Source organism: Anguilla rostrata, chromosome 14 (genome assembly GCF_018555375.3).
Source record: "Anguilla rostrata isolate EN2019 chromosome 14, ASM1855537v3, whole genome shotgun sequence".
NCBI lineage: Eukaryota > Metazoa > Chordata > Actinopteri > Anguilliformes > Anguillidae > Anguilla > Anguilla rostrata.
The window spans coordinates 3,144,657-3,163,351 of NC_057946.1; the positions used below are offsets into that span (position 1 = coordinate 3,144,657).

The 18,695-nt window shown below is 41.5% G+C and overlaps 1 protein-coding gene across 1 annotated transcript in view; it reads right to left on the minus strand.

Moving 5' to 3' along the window:
* ppip5k2 (diphosphoinositol pentakisphosphate kinase 2) overlaps nucleotides 1–18,695 on the minus strand; it is a 49,081-nt gene continuing 30,386 nt past the window's right edge. The window contains exons 26-33 of the mRNA XM_064308858.1: nucleotides 14,688–14,861; nucleotides 10,491–10,563; nucleotides 8,846–8,965; nucleotides 6,862–6,924; nucleotides 5,440–5,460; nucleotides 2,881–3,024; nucleotides 1,874–1,996; nucleotides 1–1,597 (exon numbers count right to left, since the gene is read on the minus strand). Coding sequence (XP_064164928.1) covers nucleotides 1,119–1,597; nucleotides 1,874–1,996; nucleotides 2,881–3,024; nucleotides 5,440–5,460; nucleotides 6,862–6,924; nucleotides 8,846–8,965; nucleotides 10,491–10,563; nucleotides 14,688–14,861 — 1,197 coding nt within the window. The 3' untranslated portion in view covers nucleotides 1–1,118. The remainder of the gene's footprint in view (nucleotides 1,598–1,873; nucleotides 1,997–2,880; nucleotides 3,025–5,439; nucleotides 5,461–6,861; nucleotides 6,925–8,845; nucleotides 8,966–10,490; nucleotides 10,564–14,687; nucleotides 14,862–18,695) is intronic.

The following is an 18,695-nucleotide window of genomic DNA, read 5'->3' on the forward strand; positions in this document are numbered from 1 at the left end:
TGACTTTTTCATGTTTTATTTTAATTCTGAAAACTAATATTACATTCCTTAAAAACTCCAGGGGTGCGTTGGTTTTTACATGGGCACCTTACAACTGCAAAACATAGCGTTGAAAACCATTTGCAGATCAGGTTTAAGATGGTCAATATTACCACGATGAGATTCATGAGTTTAAAATATTTACAGGTCAGGATGTCCAGTGTAGCCAATACAGAATATGTACAACAATCTTTTCAATCACAATGGATAAAAAAAATGAAAGAAATACGATTAGCGATGTGCTTGTAAGGCAAATTAAATACGGTTCACAATCTTAAATTCCTTTACTAACTGAAGTGACATTTCAATGGTCACTGGTCAACCATCTGGTCTTTCAAAATTGGTATTCTGGCCATTAGTTTGGCTCTTTGAGGACCCATGTCTTACGACTGTTCAACACCTCCTAAGACATGGGAGCTTACCGAACAAACAATACAGAGACGGACAATCAACATAATACAGACACTGGTACCTCTCAAGAACATCTTTGGTGATTTATGGTCGCTTGTTTATACGAACAGACGCAGTACTTGAAATTGCTATGCTTACAGAACTACTGTACACCTCTTTGTATAATAAAATACTTCAGGTACCATCAAACCCCATATATATATATGTTTTTTTACACAGTTAAAGTAACAAAAGTCCGATGTGCAAAACACTAATGTCTGATGCATTATATATAAAGTTCAAATATCGTTGTGAAAGCCAATGAGTAAGTGACGTGAGTGGAACCCGTCAACCAGTAACATTCGACTGATCCGTAACAGTTAATTTTGTCTCATAATGTCAGTTGGGAGCTTTGCCCTTCAGAACCCTCTTTATTATTTTTAATTAATTAATTTATTTTTAAACATGTGACGCATGATCAGGGTGGAGTCTTGGGAATTCAGCCTTCATTCTTCGTGATCGACGCCTCGACGGACGCTCGAACGGCGGACTAATTTTCAGAAAACGAATGACTACTAAGGACAGCAGTTTTATTTATTTTGTTTCACGCAGCCTGTGCGTGTGACAGTACATTATGCGTCCTACCCTCGGCTTTTTTTGGGGGGGGGGTTGGGGTAGGGGGGCGGGGGCTAATGCCGCGCTTCGTCTCCATGGGGACCAAGGAGAGAGGGTTTTGGGGGAGTTCTGTCAGCAGCCATGTCGTGGGGTGCGGTCCGCTCGGACCCTCTGTCTCCTGAGGTATCGCGAGGGGGCGTCCCAACAGGGGAATCATGGGACGGGCCAGGCGAGGGCGATTTCTCACTGGGAGGGGCAGGAGAGAAGCACTGCTGGGGGGCTTTATCGGCAGGGGTATCACAAGGGTGGCGCTGAGGGGGCGCCTTGCCACTGTGGGTGTCGTCAGACGGGGGTAGGTTGGGGGTATCGTGAGGTGGAGGTTGCAGGGTGGGGGAGGAGGTCCCAGCTGGGGGTTCGGACTCCACGCCGGGGGGCTCCAGGACAGCTTTCTCCTCCAGGGTGCATTTTGGGGACGGCACCTGCGTCGGTTCGTCCTCCCTGGGGGGCGTGGCCAGACCCCCCCTCGGCGATCTGTTGGGTGACCCGCCACACACTGCGGGAGAGAAGAGCCAAACAGCTATGTCACACGTACTGCAGAACTGCATAAGGGTTCAGGGGACTGGGGGCTGCGGGTTTGAATCCTAGATGGGGCACTGCGGTTATACCCTTGAAGCAAAGCGCTATAAAATATAAGTTGTGAAAGTTGCTCTGCATGTTTGCATAAACATCTGTGAACTCATGTAAACATGAACTGTGTTCAGTCTAACCTTGTGCAGAAGCAGGTTCCATATAGTGTAAAAAGAATAAATAAATAAATACATGTCCTCACCGGTCACAGCTCTTTCTAGCGTTTTCTTGCTCGAGGTGAACGGGCAAGGAAGCACTTTTGCGGGAGTGTACGTGTTCAAAGGGGGCTTCTTCAGTGGAATGGGACTGCAGCACAAGTTTGAAGCTGGAACAAAGACACACACACACAAAATAAATAAATAAATAAACAAACAAAATAAAATCTCTTATGTTAAACAACCAGTTTTAGTTAAAAAAAAAAACAAAAAACAAACACAATCCTGAAGGATATCATTGTAAAGAAACGTGTGGTGCACAGCTACTACCTAATCTTCAGCACAAAACCCTGATTACTGGTGTTCAGAGGATCACAGTACTTAAGTCTGAGGGACACTTAAGTCTAGACTTAATGTGTTCATGGCTACGAATAATCGTTACAAAATGAGCACTGTACCTTATCAGACCTGTGTTGCAGGTAGTTGCTCCAATTACCTTAGTTATGCACTCAACTTGTATTGTATGTTGCTTTGGATAAAAGCGTCTGCCAAATAAATGTAATGCAACGTAATGTAATGCAATGTAATGTAATGTAATGCAACATAATGTAATGTAATGCAACGTAAAGTAATGTAATGCAACGTAATGTAATGCAATGCAACATAATGCAATGTAATGTAATGTAATGCAACGTAATGTAATGCAATGTAATGTAATGTAATGCAACATAATGTAATGTAATGCAACGTAATGTAATGTAATGCAACGTAATGTAATGCAATGTAATGTAATGTAATGCAACATAATGTAATGTAATGCAACGTAATGTAATGCAACGTAATGTAATGTAATGCAACGTAATGTAATGTAATGCAACGTAATGTAATGCAATGCAACATAATGCAATGTAATGTAATGTAATGCAACGTAATGTAATGCAATGCAACGTAATGCAATGTAATGCAATGTAATGCAACGTAATGTAATGCAATGCAACGTAATGCAATGTAATGCAATGCAACGTAATGCAATGTAATGCAATGACACGCGCACCTGGGGAGGATGTGGGCGTGTCCACGATGGCCTCGTGAGACATCGCCACGGAAGCCAGGAAGTCGTCGACCTGCTTCAGCGAGAGCGAGTTGTGCAGGGTCTCCAGGGGGCAGATCGACGGGACCATGGAGTACAGCTCAAAACCTGGGGGGAGACAAACCGAGGGGGGGGGGGGGGGGGACCAAATCAGTGCCGAAAAAACAGCCGTGGGACGCCAAAAAAAAGACTGCAGGACAGCACCGGGGGCGGGGCGATGAGTGAGCTCACATTCGGGCAATGAATGATGAAGCCGGCAATGAAGGAGAAAAGAGGAAGGGGGGGGGGGGGGAGTGAAAGAAAATAAAAATAAATAAATAAATAAATAAATAAATAAATAAATAACATCCACCATTTATTTACCAGATGTAAATCTGCACCGAACATCCCATGGAAGGAGACAAATGAGATTGAATTAACTGCAGAAGAGCTCTACCTACCCAGACCCTTCTCTAAGCCAGGTGACACGCCAATACAAATCACCAGGGCACTTACCTCAGCTGCATTCAGTGCTAATTTTACTATGAGACGGACCGATCCACAAAAAGAAGGACATGGTCGGATTTGGTGAAATAAAAAAAAAAATGGTTTCACAACACGTTTAAATCTGAATGAACAAGGTGAAAAAAAAGTTTCAGTTCCCTCCACAATTATTCACATCTTTAAATGATTAAGAAATAAGCCTTTAAATTAAATTATACTGGCAATTACATACACTGTATGCTCATGAATGGGAAAATTTATACTAATACATTTTTTAAGAAAAAAAGATTTTGTTTCAAACTATTCTTCAACAAAAGATATGCCACATTTCTAATGATTACTCTAAATAGACTCCAACAAAAATAAATCTGCATTAGCATGCTACTTCAAGTTGGGGAACTCTTTTTGGCTTCCCAAGGTTTCCTGTTCCACTGGGGAATAAAAATGAGGTAACACACATGTAAAATCCCACCACGATAAAAGGGAATTTTTTTTTTTTTTTTTGAAGAAACATGGTTAAAACAAAAAAGGAAGACGCCAAAATTCCACTGTTCAGCCAATAATTAAGAAGTTTAAAGTGGTAGTTACATTTCTGGGGTCTTTTTGGCACGATGTCAGATTTTCATTTTCAATTGGCCCCGACAGTTTTTTTGCAATTAAGTAAATTTTAGACATTAACAGAATTTTCCTGGCTCTTTAAAATACAACAGCCTTGAATTATATTCCAAATGTAACTTAACAAATATAGTTAATGCATTCTAGGATGTGTTCTTTTACAATGCGAGCACAAGGGTAAACTAATCATATTACTTTAAAAATTCTATCATTCAAATATATTATAACCAGAATTTATATGCATGAATTACAGGGTATTTACATAATTATTTTCATTCACACTAATGAAACAAGTAATTTCATCCAACTTCATAACTGCATTAACCGTTTTCTAATTAAAACTACAAACCGCAGCCAAATGTGTACATGACTGCAATGCTTGCAAAGGAAGCATGGTAGACAAAAAAGGTCAATACCACCACGATTAAAAAAAAAGAGCATCTTTTTAAATCAACATTAGCAGCAAGACAAAGGAATAGAGTGAGAAAAATGTCCTTTCAGCTTGAGGGCAAAAAAACAAAACAAAAAGAAAACATACTGACCTGAAGCATGTAAAAAAATCAGGTAAAAGGAAAGACAATGCATTAAAACGTACAAACTTATTTACCCAACAACTATTTAACAATTATAATGATTCTGTGCAGTATTCTCCATTTTTTAAAATCTGTGTTGGGAGTTCTACATACACGACCATTTTGCCTTCAAGTAACTGGACACTAATTCGCTGGCAAAGAACAGATCCGCAAAAGGACTCCACATTCGGACGTCCATTTTCTCCATCCATTATCGCTGAACATCCTATCTTGATATTTAATGTTCAAATAGACCAGGGAGCATGATCAGCTGATCCTGAATAATGAACTGCCTGGATTAAAATCTAAAGCTATGACAACCCAATGTTGTAAAGTTTTTTTTAAAACCCTCAAGGTAGGAAATTCTAACTATTTTAGCCAAGAGGATTTTTGGTCGGTACCTTCTAAAACAAGAGAGAGCAACACTTTCCCAGCCTTCCGGGCTACATTACAGGCGTTTATGTTATCCAGGCGACTTACACAACTTTTTACACAGCATTGAAATGACATCCATTTATACAGCTGGATATATACCAAAGCAATGCAGGTTAAGTACCTTTCTCAAGGGAACAAGGGCAGAGGTCCCACCTGGGAATCGAACCTGTGACCTTTAGGTTACTAGACCAGCTCCTTACCCATTACACTACACTGCTGCCAAAGGTCTGAAGGTTCAAGTGGCGCAACAAAGACAAAAGGAGGTGAGACGGGTTGAAGGAGAGAAGGGGTCAGACAGCTAAGAGATGGAGGAAGCTGGGCACTTCTAGGGAACGCAAATCAGGAAACTACACAAAAGGAAAAGACCAAACAAACATTCAGGAAAGAAATGGGTAAATGAAACATAATCAACACTTACCACAGAACAAACTGGAAAACACTGACCCATTTAGAAAAGCAGATTTAAAAAAAACAAAAAACAAACAAAAAAAAATCATGAAAAGCAAATTTAAAAGATAAGGATCACCAGTTCTTCAAACGCTCTTTTAACAAGTATAAACATGTTTTCTGTGTCTAATAAACATTTAATATGTATAGAGTTAATACGCATAAATAAAACGAACACTTTGCTTTTAAGCCAAAGAATGAAAGAAGAGGAGATTATAGCTTCTCTACAATCCATTACTATCAAACTAATGGAGATGGTCTGTTACTACACCTTAAGTCATAAATAAAATGTCTGGATAAATATCTTGGGGCCGCTGGGTGCCCCCCGTTAAGACGGTTCTAGTGCGGGGGGGGGGGGGTCTCGTGTGGCGCAGCCCGTAGAGCGCTGTCCACGTGCTCATTGCAAGCCGCGACGTCGGCGGTTCGAGTCCGACCGCCGACCATTGTCGCATGTCTCTCACTCTCTCACTCTCTCCTCCTAGTTCTATCTGTCTCTCTACACTATCCTGTCTAATAAAGCTGAAAAAAGCACAAAAAAAACATTAAAAACAAACAAAAAAAAAAGACTGTTCGAGTGCATGGACGGAGTCCACAGTCTGATCCGTGAACAGTCCTCCTCTGACTCATGCCTGTGTAAGCTTGATTTCCTAACTGTGTTGTGGCAGGAAGCTAATACGCTTGTCTGCACCCTCCTGAACAGACAACGGAGGCTGTGCTCGTGAGTGTTACAATGTGAGCGTGACTGGGCATTGCAAATTGGGGAGCAAAAGGTATTTAACTTCAAATTTTTAAAAAATCTTGTCAAATTTGCAAGTGAATAAGTTTACTAGCCTAACCATTATTATACATTTCCTGGCCTACTGTAAAAGCAAAGCATGGTGATGCTGAATTCTGCCATAGCTTCATCAGGGTTCTCATTCTGAGAAAACTAACATTTTGATAATGAGAAATTCATTAAAATAACCAAAGAAAAAAGGAGGGGGAACAAAAGCACAGTAGCTCAAACACAACAGGCGAAATTTTGATGCTAAGAACTCACCAATCTACAGTTCTGCAGGCAGAGGGGGCAGGTAGGTTCTACAAAGCCCCCCCCCCCCCCCAGAAAATGTACCGATAAGCTACAGAGTAACTGGAAAGGGACAGAATGTTTTATTTTTCCCCCTTTTTTTCTTTTTCTGAGTACGTGCTTGCAGATGGAATTTGCAGGACACATGCGCATATCAGGTCTCAGAGTTCATGGTTACATTCCATGTGCATTTCACTGAAGTTAGGAGGGGGGGGGGCGGGGCGGTGGGGGGCTGATGGAGGAACTCTATCCACAAAATAAATTTTAAAAAAAGTAGGAGATGAGGCAAGAGAGCATCATTAAAAAAAACAACAAAAGCAAACATACCATTGGTCGGGTGTCGAGCAAATGAGATAGAAAATCTTTTTACAGCAGAACCACGGGTGGTCTCTGAGAAAGAGAAGAACAGGTACCTGAAATGTACAACAGCTAACAGAAACGGCTAACAGAAAGAAATCAATCACAGAAGGTAAAGAAAGAAAGCCAAGTATTAGATGGCATGCAAGAAAGAAGGGCCAGGAAAAGAAGGGCGGAGACTCCTTTTTGTTTTTGTTTTCCGTTTTTTTTAGTGTGTTACAGTGTGTTGTTAAAGATTCTGCTCTCAGCCCAGCGCACAGTGCGGACACCGCAAGCGGAAGGTTAGCGCTCGCTCACAGGTGAAAATGACCAACGGTGATCAGTCGAAAATGGGGAGAACGTTGACAGGAACGTCGAATGCGCTGCACAACACAGGCCCTGCAACGTGAGATTCCCCTCCCCCCCCCCACGCCCCTTCCCCCCGGAAGAGTACGTTTTTTTGGAATGTTTCTTTTCCCAACGTTCTAAGCCAGTGTTCCAGAACTCCACTGCTTTCACTTACGAGAACCGACTGTTACATCAGCAATGGAATGTTCTAATTACGCATTTGTGACCTCACACCTTAAAGGGGTAAACCACCCACTCATTCCTATGCAGAGTATTTTGATGGAAAAATGATGGATGAGATTTCTCCATATAAAAATAATATTCGATCAGACGGTAACATGATGCATAATTTTTCATGGGGAAAAAATCAAGACATAATGCCCGAGCACTGGGTGTTCAAGGAATCCTGGATTTTGCAGAGGGACATCAGGGGAAATTCCAAGTGTGTTCAATTAATTAAATTACCAGTGCTCAAACTGAATTAAAAGATCAGCAGACAAGAGCACTGAGGTCCCGTGACCTGTGACCTGTGACCTTTAGGACAGGGGTGTCAAACTCTTCAGTTCTGGACAGCCCCAAGTGTGTGCTATAGATTTTTGCAGTTTCCTTTCAATCAATAGCCATTTTAGGCCTGGAAAATCCTGCGTGTGGACTTTAGCCAATCGCTGCCTTATTCAACCCCTAGAGCGGTCCTGATTGGCCGAGCGCCTCTGTGCCATCTCCCGACAGGTGCCACAGGCCTCTCTCCAGTTCATTCAGAATTAATCTACAACCGGCCAGGCCACACGAATCTCACGCCCCCTTCTAAATGCTCTTTAAAAAAATGCTGAGATTTTGAGAAACCGTTCTGGGACAGAATTCCTCACGGCTTTCACTCGTTAAAAACACACGGACATTAACGCAACTGGAACGCTAAGGAGCAGCAGTAGGACTAATGTGGACACGGGCGAAACCGTACAGAAACCGGTACAGAACGGGTAACTATGATACCGAAATTAAGGCAAAACGAACAACCTGACTTTTCCTGTTGTAGTACCAACTTCGATTTTTCATTACGAATGATAACTTGAATAACTTTTAAGTATAAACGTAAGCTTTTGAGAAGAAACACGTAAAACCCATCTCCAGTATGTGGACAATCCAAAGACTATCTCCAAAAATGGTGCAATCAAGCATTTAATGACTTTATCAAAGCTAATAATGCAGCTTTAAATGCCGACAAAATGTATTTAAACCCGTAAATGACTGACTTCACCGCAAATAACTTATTTATAGCATTCCAGCAATGCGAATACTGTATGGACGAATAATGTATGGAATTTTCTCTGTGCCCAAAAGCCAGCTGATGAACATCAAAAGTGAAGGGGACACCAAATGGAAGGGACTCAATCATTACAACGATGCCCACATACACTCACACACACACACAGACACACACACCGAACCCCCGGGGAACACAGAATGTGAAAGTTCCAGGATTCCTTCATGAGGAGGAAGGGAGGGGGGGAGGAACGGAAAAACAGACCAAAAAAACCCCAAAAAAACCCCAAAAAAACGAACAAAAAAAAACGGGTAGAGGATCGATCATCTCTTTAAAAAAAAGATGTGTGTGCGTGTCTGCACATACCCTCCAGGAAGCCGGAGGAGGTGAGCTTTTTACGGTGCGCGCGAGCGTAATCCTGCAGGTTAGGGGCGCTGGAGGAGGCGCCGAGCACCATGGTGCTGAAGAGCCCCGCGCAATGAGGGCCTGATGGGAGTTAGAGAAAACACACACACGCACGCGCACACACAAACACACACACACACACAACGCACAGTGTTTCTGGGGACCGCCACACGCCGCCGCCGCCGCGCCACATGCAGCATGCACTCTACAGCAGATTCTTGCCACAAACGCTCCCTTCGTGTGCCGCCCCCAAAGTCAACCGCTTAAAAAAAAAAAAAAATTTTTTTTTTTTACGCACAACGGCGGTAATGTCGCTCCGCGTGGTCGCGGGACGAACGGGGCGCTAAAAAAAAACGTTTCGTTTTGGCGGGTGCAGAACGGGAGTTAAGGTTCATCTTTAGCGATCTTTAGCGATCGTTCTTTTGCGCCCGAATCGAAAGGTTCGCCCCCGTTCGTTTTAATTGTTGCTGTGCGACATTCGTTAGCCCCCACCCCCCCAATTTTATATTTTTAGTGGACCAGGGATCTGGAACTTTTTTTACCAACCCTGGGGGGCACGAGGTTTGTATGAGGAAGTATGTACACTCCCTCACACTGAAACAAATGAAAACGATCAATCAATTTCTTGCTATGGTGCAAATGGCCATTATTTTCGTCCCCCGACTGGAGTGGACTAGGAAAGACAGCCGTTTTATCTTCTTATTTTTTCTGTTGCCAAATATCAGTCTTCCACAAATGTATAGAAACCCAATATTATCAAATAAATACAATTATGAGAGATTACTCAAGAGCACAACAAATGAAATGAGTTAAAAATTCAAATATTTGACGACTTTTAGACTCTTAATAACTCGAAACTGTATCATTAGAAATCAAACTGCATTCCTTTTTTTGACAGAAGACATTACCAGCATGTGTGTGATTTTGAGTCAGCACCATATCGGTTAAGTTATGTGGCAAAAATCTTTGTCTCCATTAAACATTAGAAAAACAGATCAGTATAGTTGCTTGAATAAGCTTCATAGCACAAATTTAGTAACTGATCATTCCAGTTCAAACAAACAGTAGGCCAAAAGCCTCAGAAAAGCAGATGTTGCTTAAGTACTGAAGATTTGCGAAGACCCACCCAAACAGAGCAAAGGTTTGAAATAAGTGAGAGAAAATTACACTTGTCACACATCCACAATCTTACATCATTTCTGCGGACAAAATGACTAAACATTTCTGGGATCAGTGCATGACACTGATCCCACAAAAAACACTGCAAAATACAAGTCAATACGACTGCAGTGGAGTACTGCACTTTGTGCATTCTCTCATTGTTCCAGGTCTGCTAATATTAAAGCGGAACTAAAGGCTGGAATTAAGGTGGATCAGACCCAAAAAAAATGAAATTAATGTAATTTTACTGGGTTAATAACAAGGCCTAACTATTACTATACAAACAAGGGCCTGGAAATATGCACAAAAGGCTTTGCTGATGACTTTCCATTACGACAAATATACAAAATTGTACTAATTGGCATGCACTTTTTTAAATTTTTTTGTTTTTAATTTATGAACTTATGAACGTTTAGGCATTCAACATCAAAGAGGAAGGGCTTACCGATTCCTGTGGTGAGCTTGTGTTCCGAGATGAGCCTGCCAGCGCGAGCGTGGCTGTTGTTCTCCGACAAAACCTGCAAACGTCGAAGCAAAAGGAGTCGAGTGAAAATCCGAAAACTACGAAGACCGCTCTGAGGACAAACTCCAGGTGGGTGGGGCGTCCAAAAACACTGTGTTCATAGCAGAGGCCTTTCTTGGACGAACAGACGAATGTTAATAAGCAGCACTGAAAAACGTTAGCGCTAAGAGCGCCATACACAACAACGACGACGAAGACGACGGACGAGACCAAAACAAGACTGACAAAAATTTTTATTACAGAGACGATGGGGGTCCATGCAACATCCTCATGACCAAAAAAAAAAAAAAGGCAGTTCATTCCACGTATGAGATCCTTGCAATTAAGGAGGATGCATACCCAAGGACAAAGAGAGAGAGAGAGAGGGGGATGCATATTCAAGGACAAATAGAGAGAGAGAGGAATGCGGGAGGAATGAGGAGACATGGCAACAGTTTGAGAGCATGAGTCAGGTCAACAATCACGTCTTGTGCGACTTTTACCAGAGATACACAACACCGCACCTGTCTCAGAGAGAGGAGGGAGAAACAAAAACAGAAACAGAGTGTGTGTGTGTGTGTGTGCGCGTGCGCACAAACGTACACAATTTAAACTTTTATTTTAGAAGAGGGTAAGATCACTGTTTCGTGCACGGATCCAACGGCATCACTGATTTTTTTATTTTTTAACCCCCCCCCCCCCCCCCTACATGGCAGGATTTTGTTACAGGACAGGTAGGATACATAGCTGTTGACCAGTGGGTAAGCGATGGAGGCAGGACACTACAGCCCCACTTCCACACCTGCACACGCCACTCACCTGCTCCTCAGGTAAGGGCAACTTGTGATCCTCAAGCCTAGAGGCCTCAGTGTCAGATGGTCCACATTCCAGCCAACGTCTGCTTCGTTTAATTGAAGTAAATTGATTATTTTTATTTATTTATTTTAATTTGTAGAGGAAGGGGGGAAGTCAGGACAACCACTTCTTTCATTGACAGAAGAGAACCTGATTGGCCCCTGGGGACCTGCAGTAGTTGCCCTTTCCTGTGGCGGTCGTAGTGCCTGGTGCACACTACAGGATAATCGGGCCCCATTTGGGGCCCCATTTTAGGCCTGATTCGCACCTCGCGACAAATGCAGGGGTTTTCCGATTTGAGGCTGGCCTGAACCGATCTTCCTGTAGTGTGAGGTGTTCACAGACAGAATGTGAACCCTTTCCTGATTAGCTTGGGGGTCGCCACCATTTCAAATCACGAACACCAAACAAGTTTGATATTCACGGCTCGAAAGCCTGTGGCGTGAGGGGGGGAACGGCGACGGAATCTCGAACCGAAACCCGCGGTAGCCAATGAGAGCAGAGCTGACCGGGAAGCGGATCGCTTGTTCGGCTCCAACGTCACATTGGAACGCGCGAGTTTCTGCAGAATCCCAGGTGCTGAGAGTCGGGACTTGTGACTGTGAGTGTAAATGTTATGCGTGCGATGCTCCTTCTTGGCCAAACCGCCTAGAAATATCAGTGAGATCTGTCATCTGTCACTGTGTATGGGGGTCTCCCACATCTTCGATATCGACGAGGATATCGGAAGTGCCCTATAGCGTGCACCAGGCCTAAGCTGACACAAACTAGTGAATATTCAGCGGGCCTAACTACCAAAACTGCTGTCAGGAGGTGTTTTTAAACACCTCACAGTGCACAAGGAAATGCAGAGAAAAATGAAAATTCCAAAAATAATCACCTAGGTCCTTCTACAAATCAAAACGTCAGGTTCTGTATGAGGCACAGATATTAACAAGGAACCTAAATACAGTTTTTTTTGTGGCCATACTTAATTTTTAATTTTTACAGTTAGGGCCAAGCTGCGTAATGTGGCAACAGTGACTGTAGATTCTAAAGACTTTGATGTGCAGGCATTCTCTTGTCAACTGACAGCTCTAGGACACCATAATCCCATGCCCGTTCGGCAGGAAGCCGTCGATAGAGTCATTTTAGTAACGTTGCCCTAATTCTTGCTGCATATTGAATTCGGCTGGAATCAAATTGACAGCAGAGGGAAAATGAAGGGTCTTCTCAACAGTAACACATTTCACTCTCAGTATCTGGGGAATCTGCAATGACATACACTATTTAGAAATTCATAAAAATGGAAAAACGACCTTGCATTCCATTTTTCAAAAAACAGTTTGAGTCTAACGACCATAACGGCTCATTCATACGGATGTCTGTATGCCTGCAAGTTGTGTAAAGGGGAACCTGAAGCACAACAATTGTAGCAAAATCCTGCGTTGCAAATTAGCAAAATCTGGGACCCGGGAGAAACAGTGTTTAGCAGAAGAGTGCAAGCCAGAGAGATGAACTCGAGTTTTGGAAGAGACAAAAAAGCTTGGCAACTGAAAGGACAAAGACACCCCCCCACCCCCAAAAACATAAATCCAAAATCTGAGCGCCAAGTCAGTCACTCCTGCGGTGCCATCGGCAGCCGCGATGTCGACCTTCTCGTTACTCCACGGAGAACTTGAGCGAGTCGCTAAGGACAGCTAATACTTGAGCTTCAGCAGATAAATGTAAAGAACCACCTTCATTTCCTGCTCTAAAAAAAAATGTTAAAATTTAATTAAAAACGCAAAAGAAATGTTGGCTGAACGCCAGGTGAGAGACACTGCACAGTGGTGACAGTCTAATGCTGTTCTGTAGGTTGATCCACCTGTAAATAGTTATTAAGTAAAACACTTTTTACATTACACTGAAAAACCGAGAGCATATCCAACTAATGCTAAATGTGCATAGTTTAACTAGTAAAGTACGTCCTGCCGATTGACACTGATTTGTTGTTGACAATTTCCTTCAGGCACTATGTTCATTCAGTGGACTCCTTAGGAAGAGTTATTACTTGGTACTGTAAGAAATGATGACACTATTAGATTTCACGAACGGGCAATACAGGCAAGCTGTAGCAAACCATGACAAATACTGTATGATGCAACAGCTAGGGCAGGAAATAAATTTACAACGTACTGCCAAGCCTCAAGAGTAATCTTCAAAAAATGATGTGAAAACAAAATCAGGAATGTGTTCCAAATCTGAATCATATTTGTACGATTAAAAAGGCAGACCTGCTTCTTACACTGCTGCAAGTGTTTGGAAAACAAGTCAAAACTATCATATTCATGATTATATCTAACCAAAATTACATCATGTTTGACACATAAAATGGCGGTATGTTACATTCAATGGTGGTATGTGATCATATGCTATAATATGGAAATACAATAGAACCTCAGGAATAGGAAGTGATCAGCTATCAGAGTAACAAAACGAGTAAAACTTAATGAAGTTTAACTTTACTTTCAATTATGAACATTCCCAAAGATTGCATTTGTATAGCTGAGGTTCTCCTGTAATGGGCAACTAAACTCTCCTCAACGTATCCCATGATGCATCTCTACACACTCTTCCAACATAAGAGGAGCCAGTTCTGAGGAGCTTCAAGGAAGCAGAACAGTTATTGCTTTTAAGAGATCCTTTGAAAATCAACGAATCACCTTAAATAACCATTGTGAGTTATATAAAATAACAGAACGTGAAAACTGGTCCAAGTGAAATTCATATTCATCAATATTCATCTGTCATGTACTTTTGCTGTGTCCTTCGTGTAGTCACTCTAATTATGGTGTTAGACATTTTAAGCGATTAATGGTTTTACAATTATAAAATAAAGAATTTGGAAGTTATGCTCCAGAACAGCAAAAGTATGCACCACTGGTGTTTCCAAGACGACTCAACTTCATAATCCGTAACCTTCACAAATCAACAACCGTCAGCCATCCCGTTTGAACACTTAAAGGAAAAGACTAAGCGTCACTTTAAGTGTCAGAACCAAATGAATGAATAAGCTAATTAAAAGCCCTTCCATGCTGGTCTTTCTAAGCATAAAACCCTTTCACGCTGGTCCTTCAAACGGGATGGGAAAGGGGAAAAATGACTGAAAACAGTGCCTTTATATTGATCTGCCGATTAGGTGTCCTTGTTGACTGCCTCAATATTCACAATAATAACTTGGATTTGCAAAAAAAAAAAAAAAATTTAAATAAATACGTCTTTTTTTCTTTTTTTCATATGAATAATGAATAAATTTGTAAAAACCTGTTGCCATGAGCCAAAAATACTGGAAGTGAAAGCCAGTGATTTGGGGGAGACGGGGGAGGAAGTTATTTGGTCCCCTGATCTGCGTCTTCGACGCCCAGTACCAACACCACAGGTGTAATGAATCCAGGTACCAATAGAGTCAGGGCTAGACACACTCAGGGGGCTTTCTTCCTGGAGGTGAGAAAGGGGGGGGCAAAAAAATCAAAAAATAAAGAAACAGCACAGTCATGCAACATAAAAAAAAAACAAAAAAAAAAAAAACAGTCCAGCTACGTGTCCAATCAACATTCACAGCTACAGTACATCCTTGCTTTGGATAAATGCATCGTCATACTTTTGCCGATGAGGTCTTGCTATAGTCTGTCTGCACTGGCGACTAGGAGAAAAGCAGAACCAATGGACTCAATTATTGTTCACTGATGACACATTTGCGTCCAAGAAGTAAGTATGCATAAATATCACACCTGGGTCTGTTTCGATGATGGTCAACATTTGCAGAAAACGGTTATGCAGGTCCCTAAAAGTTTTTTGAAAGAAACATGCTACTAACAAAAGCGTTCAATCAATTTTTTTAAAATTCTGCATACTGAAGATTTATTATTTTGTCAGTAATCAGAAGCTAATTTACAACTCTAAAGTATTTCAAATAAAGGATCTGTCCCAGGTCTGATAATTATACACAACCTACTCCTCAGGATTTATTTATCCTAACTTGTTTTCCTTTTCCTTCAATAGACAGAGCTGTTCAGAAAACACAACTTGTATAACACAGGAAAATCCCAGTTGCGCAATGACGTGTTCTTTGTAATGAAGCCCTGTCCAGCTGATTAAAGCTAAGGGGCAATCACACCAGCTATGTGCAATCAAAGGGCAATCACACCAGCTATGTGCAACCAAGGGGCAATCACACCAGCTATGTGCAACCAAAGGGCAATCACACCAGCTATGTGCAAGTTTAGCGTAAGGTTTCGGGTATTTACAGAGTCTGAATTTACACATTACTAAAGCGGTTCACCACATTAAATACTAATAGTATGGCTAAGGTACTACGTAAGATTGACATCAATGTACAAGCCAGAGCACTTAAATGTTCCAAGCTATGGAAAACCAAATTCACTAAAGTCAAGAGAGAAATAAAATAAAAAATAAAAAATTAATTTAACAAATCAAAGCTTTGAAATAAATTATGAGGTAAAGGTTCTGGATGTCATAAAGTGCCATGGTTAACAGACACTTCCTCTTTAATGCTGCAGGCTAATCCAACGCAAGGAGACTGAGAAACATTTTGTCGCTGAATTTTCGTACACGGCAGCCATTAAGTGTACACTTTCAATCACACAGTCCCCACTGCAAGCTATAACTTCTACAGTTAGCCACTACACAGAGGTTAGCACACTTGATGACTACTTTAGTTAGCTACAAATTACAGTATATACGCAAATAAAAGCATAGGCTAACATTTCAAAAGAAGAATTTGAATCAACAACTTAATAACAAAAGAAATCAGTGACTGCTGATTGGCTACCCTTCAGTCTCAGAACCAACATGTAATGTTCAACCATAAAAGCAAGAGTGGATTTCAGATGCCACCTGCAGTAAACCCAACTAGTAACGGCAAAGAGAGCAGGAGGATGCTCAGAGGGAATTATGGGAGTGGTTTTTCTTGGCAAGGAAGTAAAAACGGGTGGGGGGGGGGGGGTTTGGAGGACCCAGCGCAATAGAGAGAGACCCACAGGAGCTCCCACAGAGACTGTGAAATAAAGAGATGGAAGGAGAGAGAAAGAGAGAAATCCAAATGTCTTTCATTTGAATAGTTCCATCCATCCATCCATCCATCCCTCCCCCCCCCTGCTTTGTGCCCAATTTGAGGTGCCCAATGACCATGGCAGGGCCAGTGAAGGTGCTTGCAGGGTCCCCCGTCAGAAACAGGGACAGCACACGCACGTTGTGGGGGAGAGCCAGCTAACAGGCACAGCTGGCTTTGCACACGGCCCGCTAGAGCCACAGAGACGCCGAGCCAGTGCACTGTACAGCTCTACTGTGACATCACAGGCAACTCGAGTCAAGTGGCCAATCAAACGGAAGAGATGCCAACAAAGGATCTGCAGAGGATGGCTCTGGCGTTACCATGCCAACCGAAACCCTCTCTCTCTCCTGGGGAGGCACTCCTCAGAAACTCTTTGAGAAAGCGTCTTTGAGTTCTTGAAAAGCGCTATATAAAATAAATTTATTATTATTATTATTATTAGAAACTCACAATCTCTTACTCGCCGGTTGGTTGAAACGGGATTTGGGAATGGCGGTGAGCAGTACAGATAAACTTACACACAGCTGGTGCAATCCAACCACAAGGTGACTTGCCAATACCGTACACTTCTGTATCTCAGTTAAGAAATCGCTTCTTTTTAAAGCAAACTTTACGAGTAATTTCATCTTCAAAATTTTGAAGTTTTTACTTTTTTTTCTTAATGGTGTGGCACAGCACAGTGGAGCTGGGTTTGAGCACTTGACCTCAGTCGATTTAGCTTTGGAAAGCTGACCTCAGCATATTTAGAGGATAATTAAATTGAAGCACTTTGAGGCACTTATCTGATTTCAAGCTTGTGAAATGACCTCAGCTAACCACCCTGGTACAAGACAGCCGTTAATAAGCGCAGCTTTTATCTGCAGACTTTCAGGGGGATTAAAGGTCAAACGAAAGACAGAAATGACACGATCAGACAGAAAGCATCTAGACAGCAATCTAGCTGGCTTGATAAACAGCAAAAAAACAACATAAAAAAAAACACTGAATTGATTTTACACTGCTGTATGCGCTCCACACAAAAAACCTGAACATGACATTAAAGACTCAACTTCCCTACGTACATTTCTATCTATCTAATATCTTTAAAATAGAGAATAAAATGAATTGGCATTGCATAAAAAGGAGTTTTTTTTTTTTGGTTACTTTCTTTTGCTCTGAGGATGAACTGGTCATATTCAATACAACTCTAACAATGCTTTTTCTTAAAAAGCGAAGTGAAGGTTCATGCAGTCTACTCTTACACCTCAGGGGATATTAAAAAAATAAATAAAACAATCTACTATGACATCTCAGGCATGCCGGGATGGTACAATGGGACTGCTTGTTTAGTGTATTACTGAGGTATGGAATGGAAACTAGTGGGAATAAGAGGGGCTGAAGTGAAGTGTTCAGGTAAGGCTTAGAACACGGACTTCAGAACGGACTTGCGAAATTTCCTGAAGGACAAAGGTATTATCATAACACATCCGCTATGGATTCCGGAATTATACATCATACAACCTGCATTACTGAAAGAACATGAAGACACAGCAATTTAACATTTTATTTAAAAACAGTAATAATAATGATAATAAATAATAAACATGAAGAACAATACATGAAAAAACATGGCTGTTTAGCATGTTGCATTCTGATAATCCTCCTATCCAAATTCAGGAAAAATAGGCCAAATCACATCATAAATCCTATGAGGATTGGTAAATTAAACTGAGCGTAGACAGTAAGTCTCAACTGTGCACTAATATGTGCAGTTTTGGCACATTTAAAAGTACGGGTGCATATTTCCAGCTCAGGTTAAGCACACATAAAAAATAAACAGTGTTTTTTTTCCCCTGTTTGAATTAGCACCAGTCTGTACAGTATGCCCTGTTAAATGTACTTAGCCTAGCATGAGAAACACATTGCTGTGTATCCCCCGTGCGTGGAATACTAATGTGACCAGGCTGATTAACTCAGTTATTCGACACCAACAACACACTAGATGGCACTAAAACTAAGCACTTCTTTGTGCCAGGAAGCTGATTCATTCTAACAGTTCTGCCATTTTAATAAATACTCTGCAGTTGCTGTAAACCTTACAACATTACAAACAGCTTCCTTAATCATTTTTCACCTTGAATATAAATGAAGATAATAACAAAACCAATACTCTGCAATTCCTGTAAACCGTATAACATTACAATCAGCTTTCCTAATCA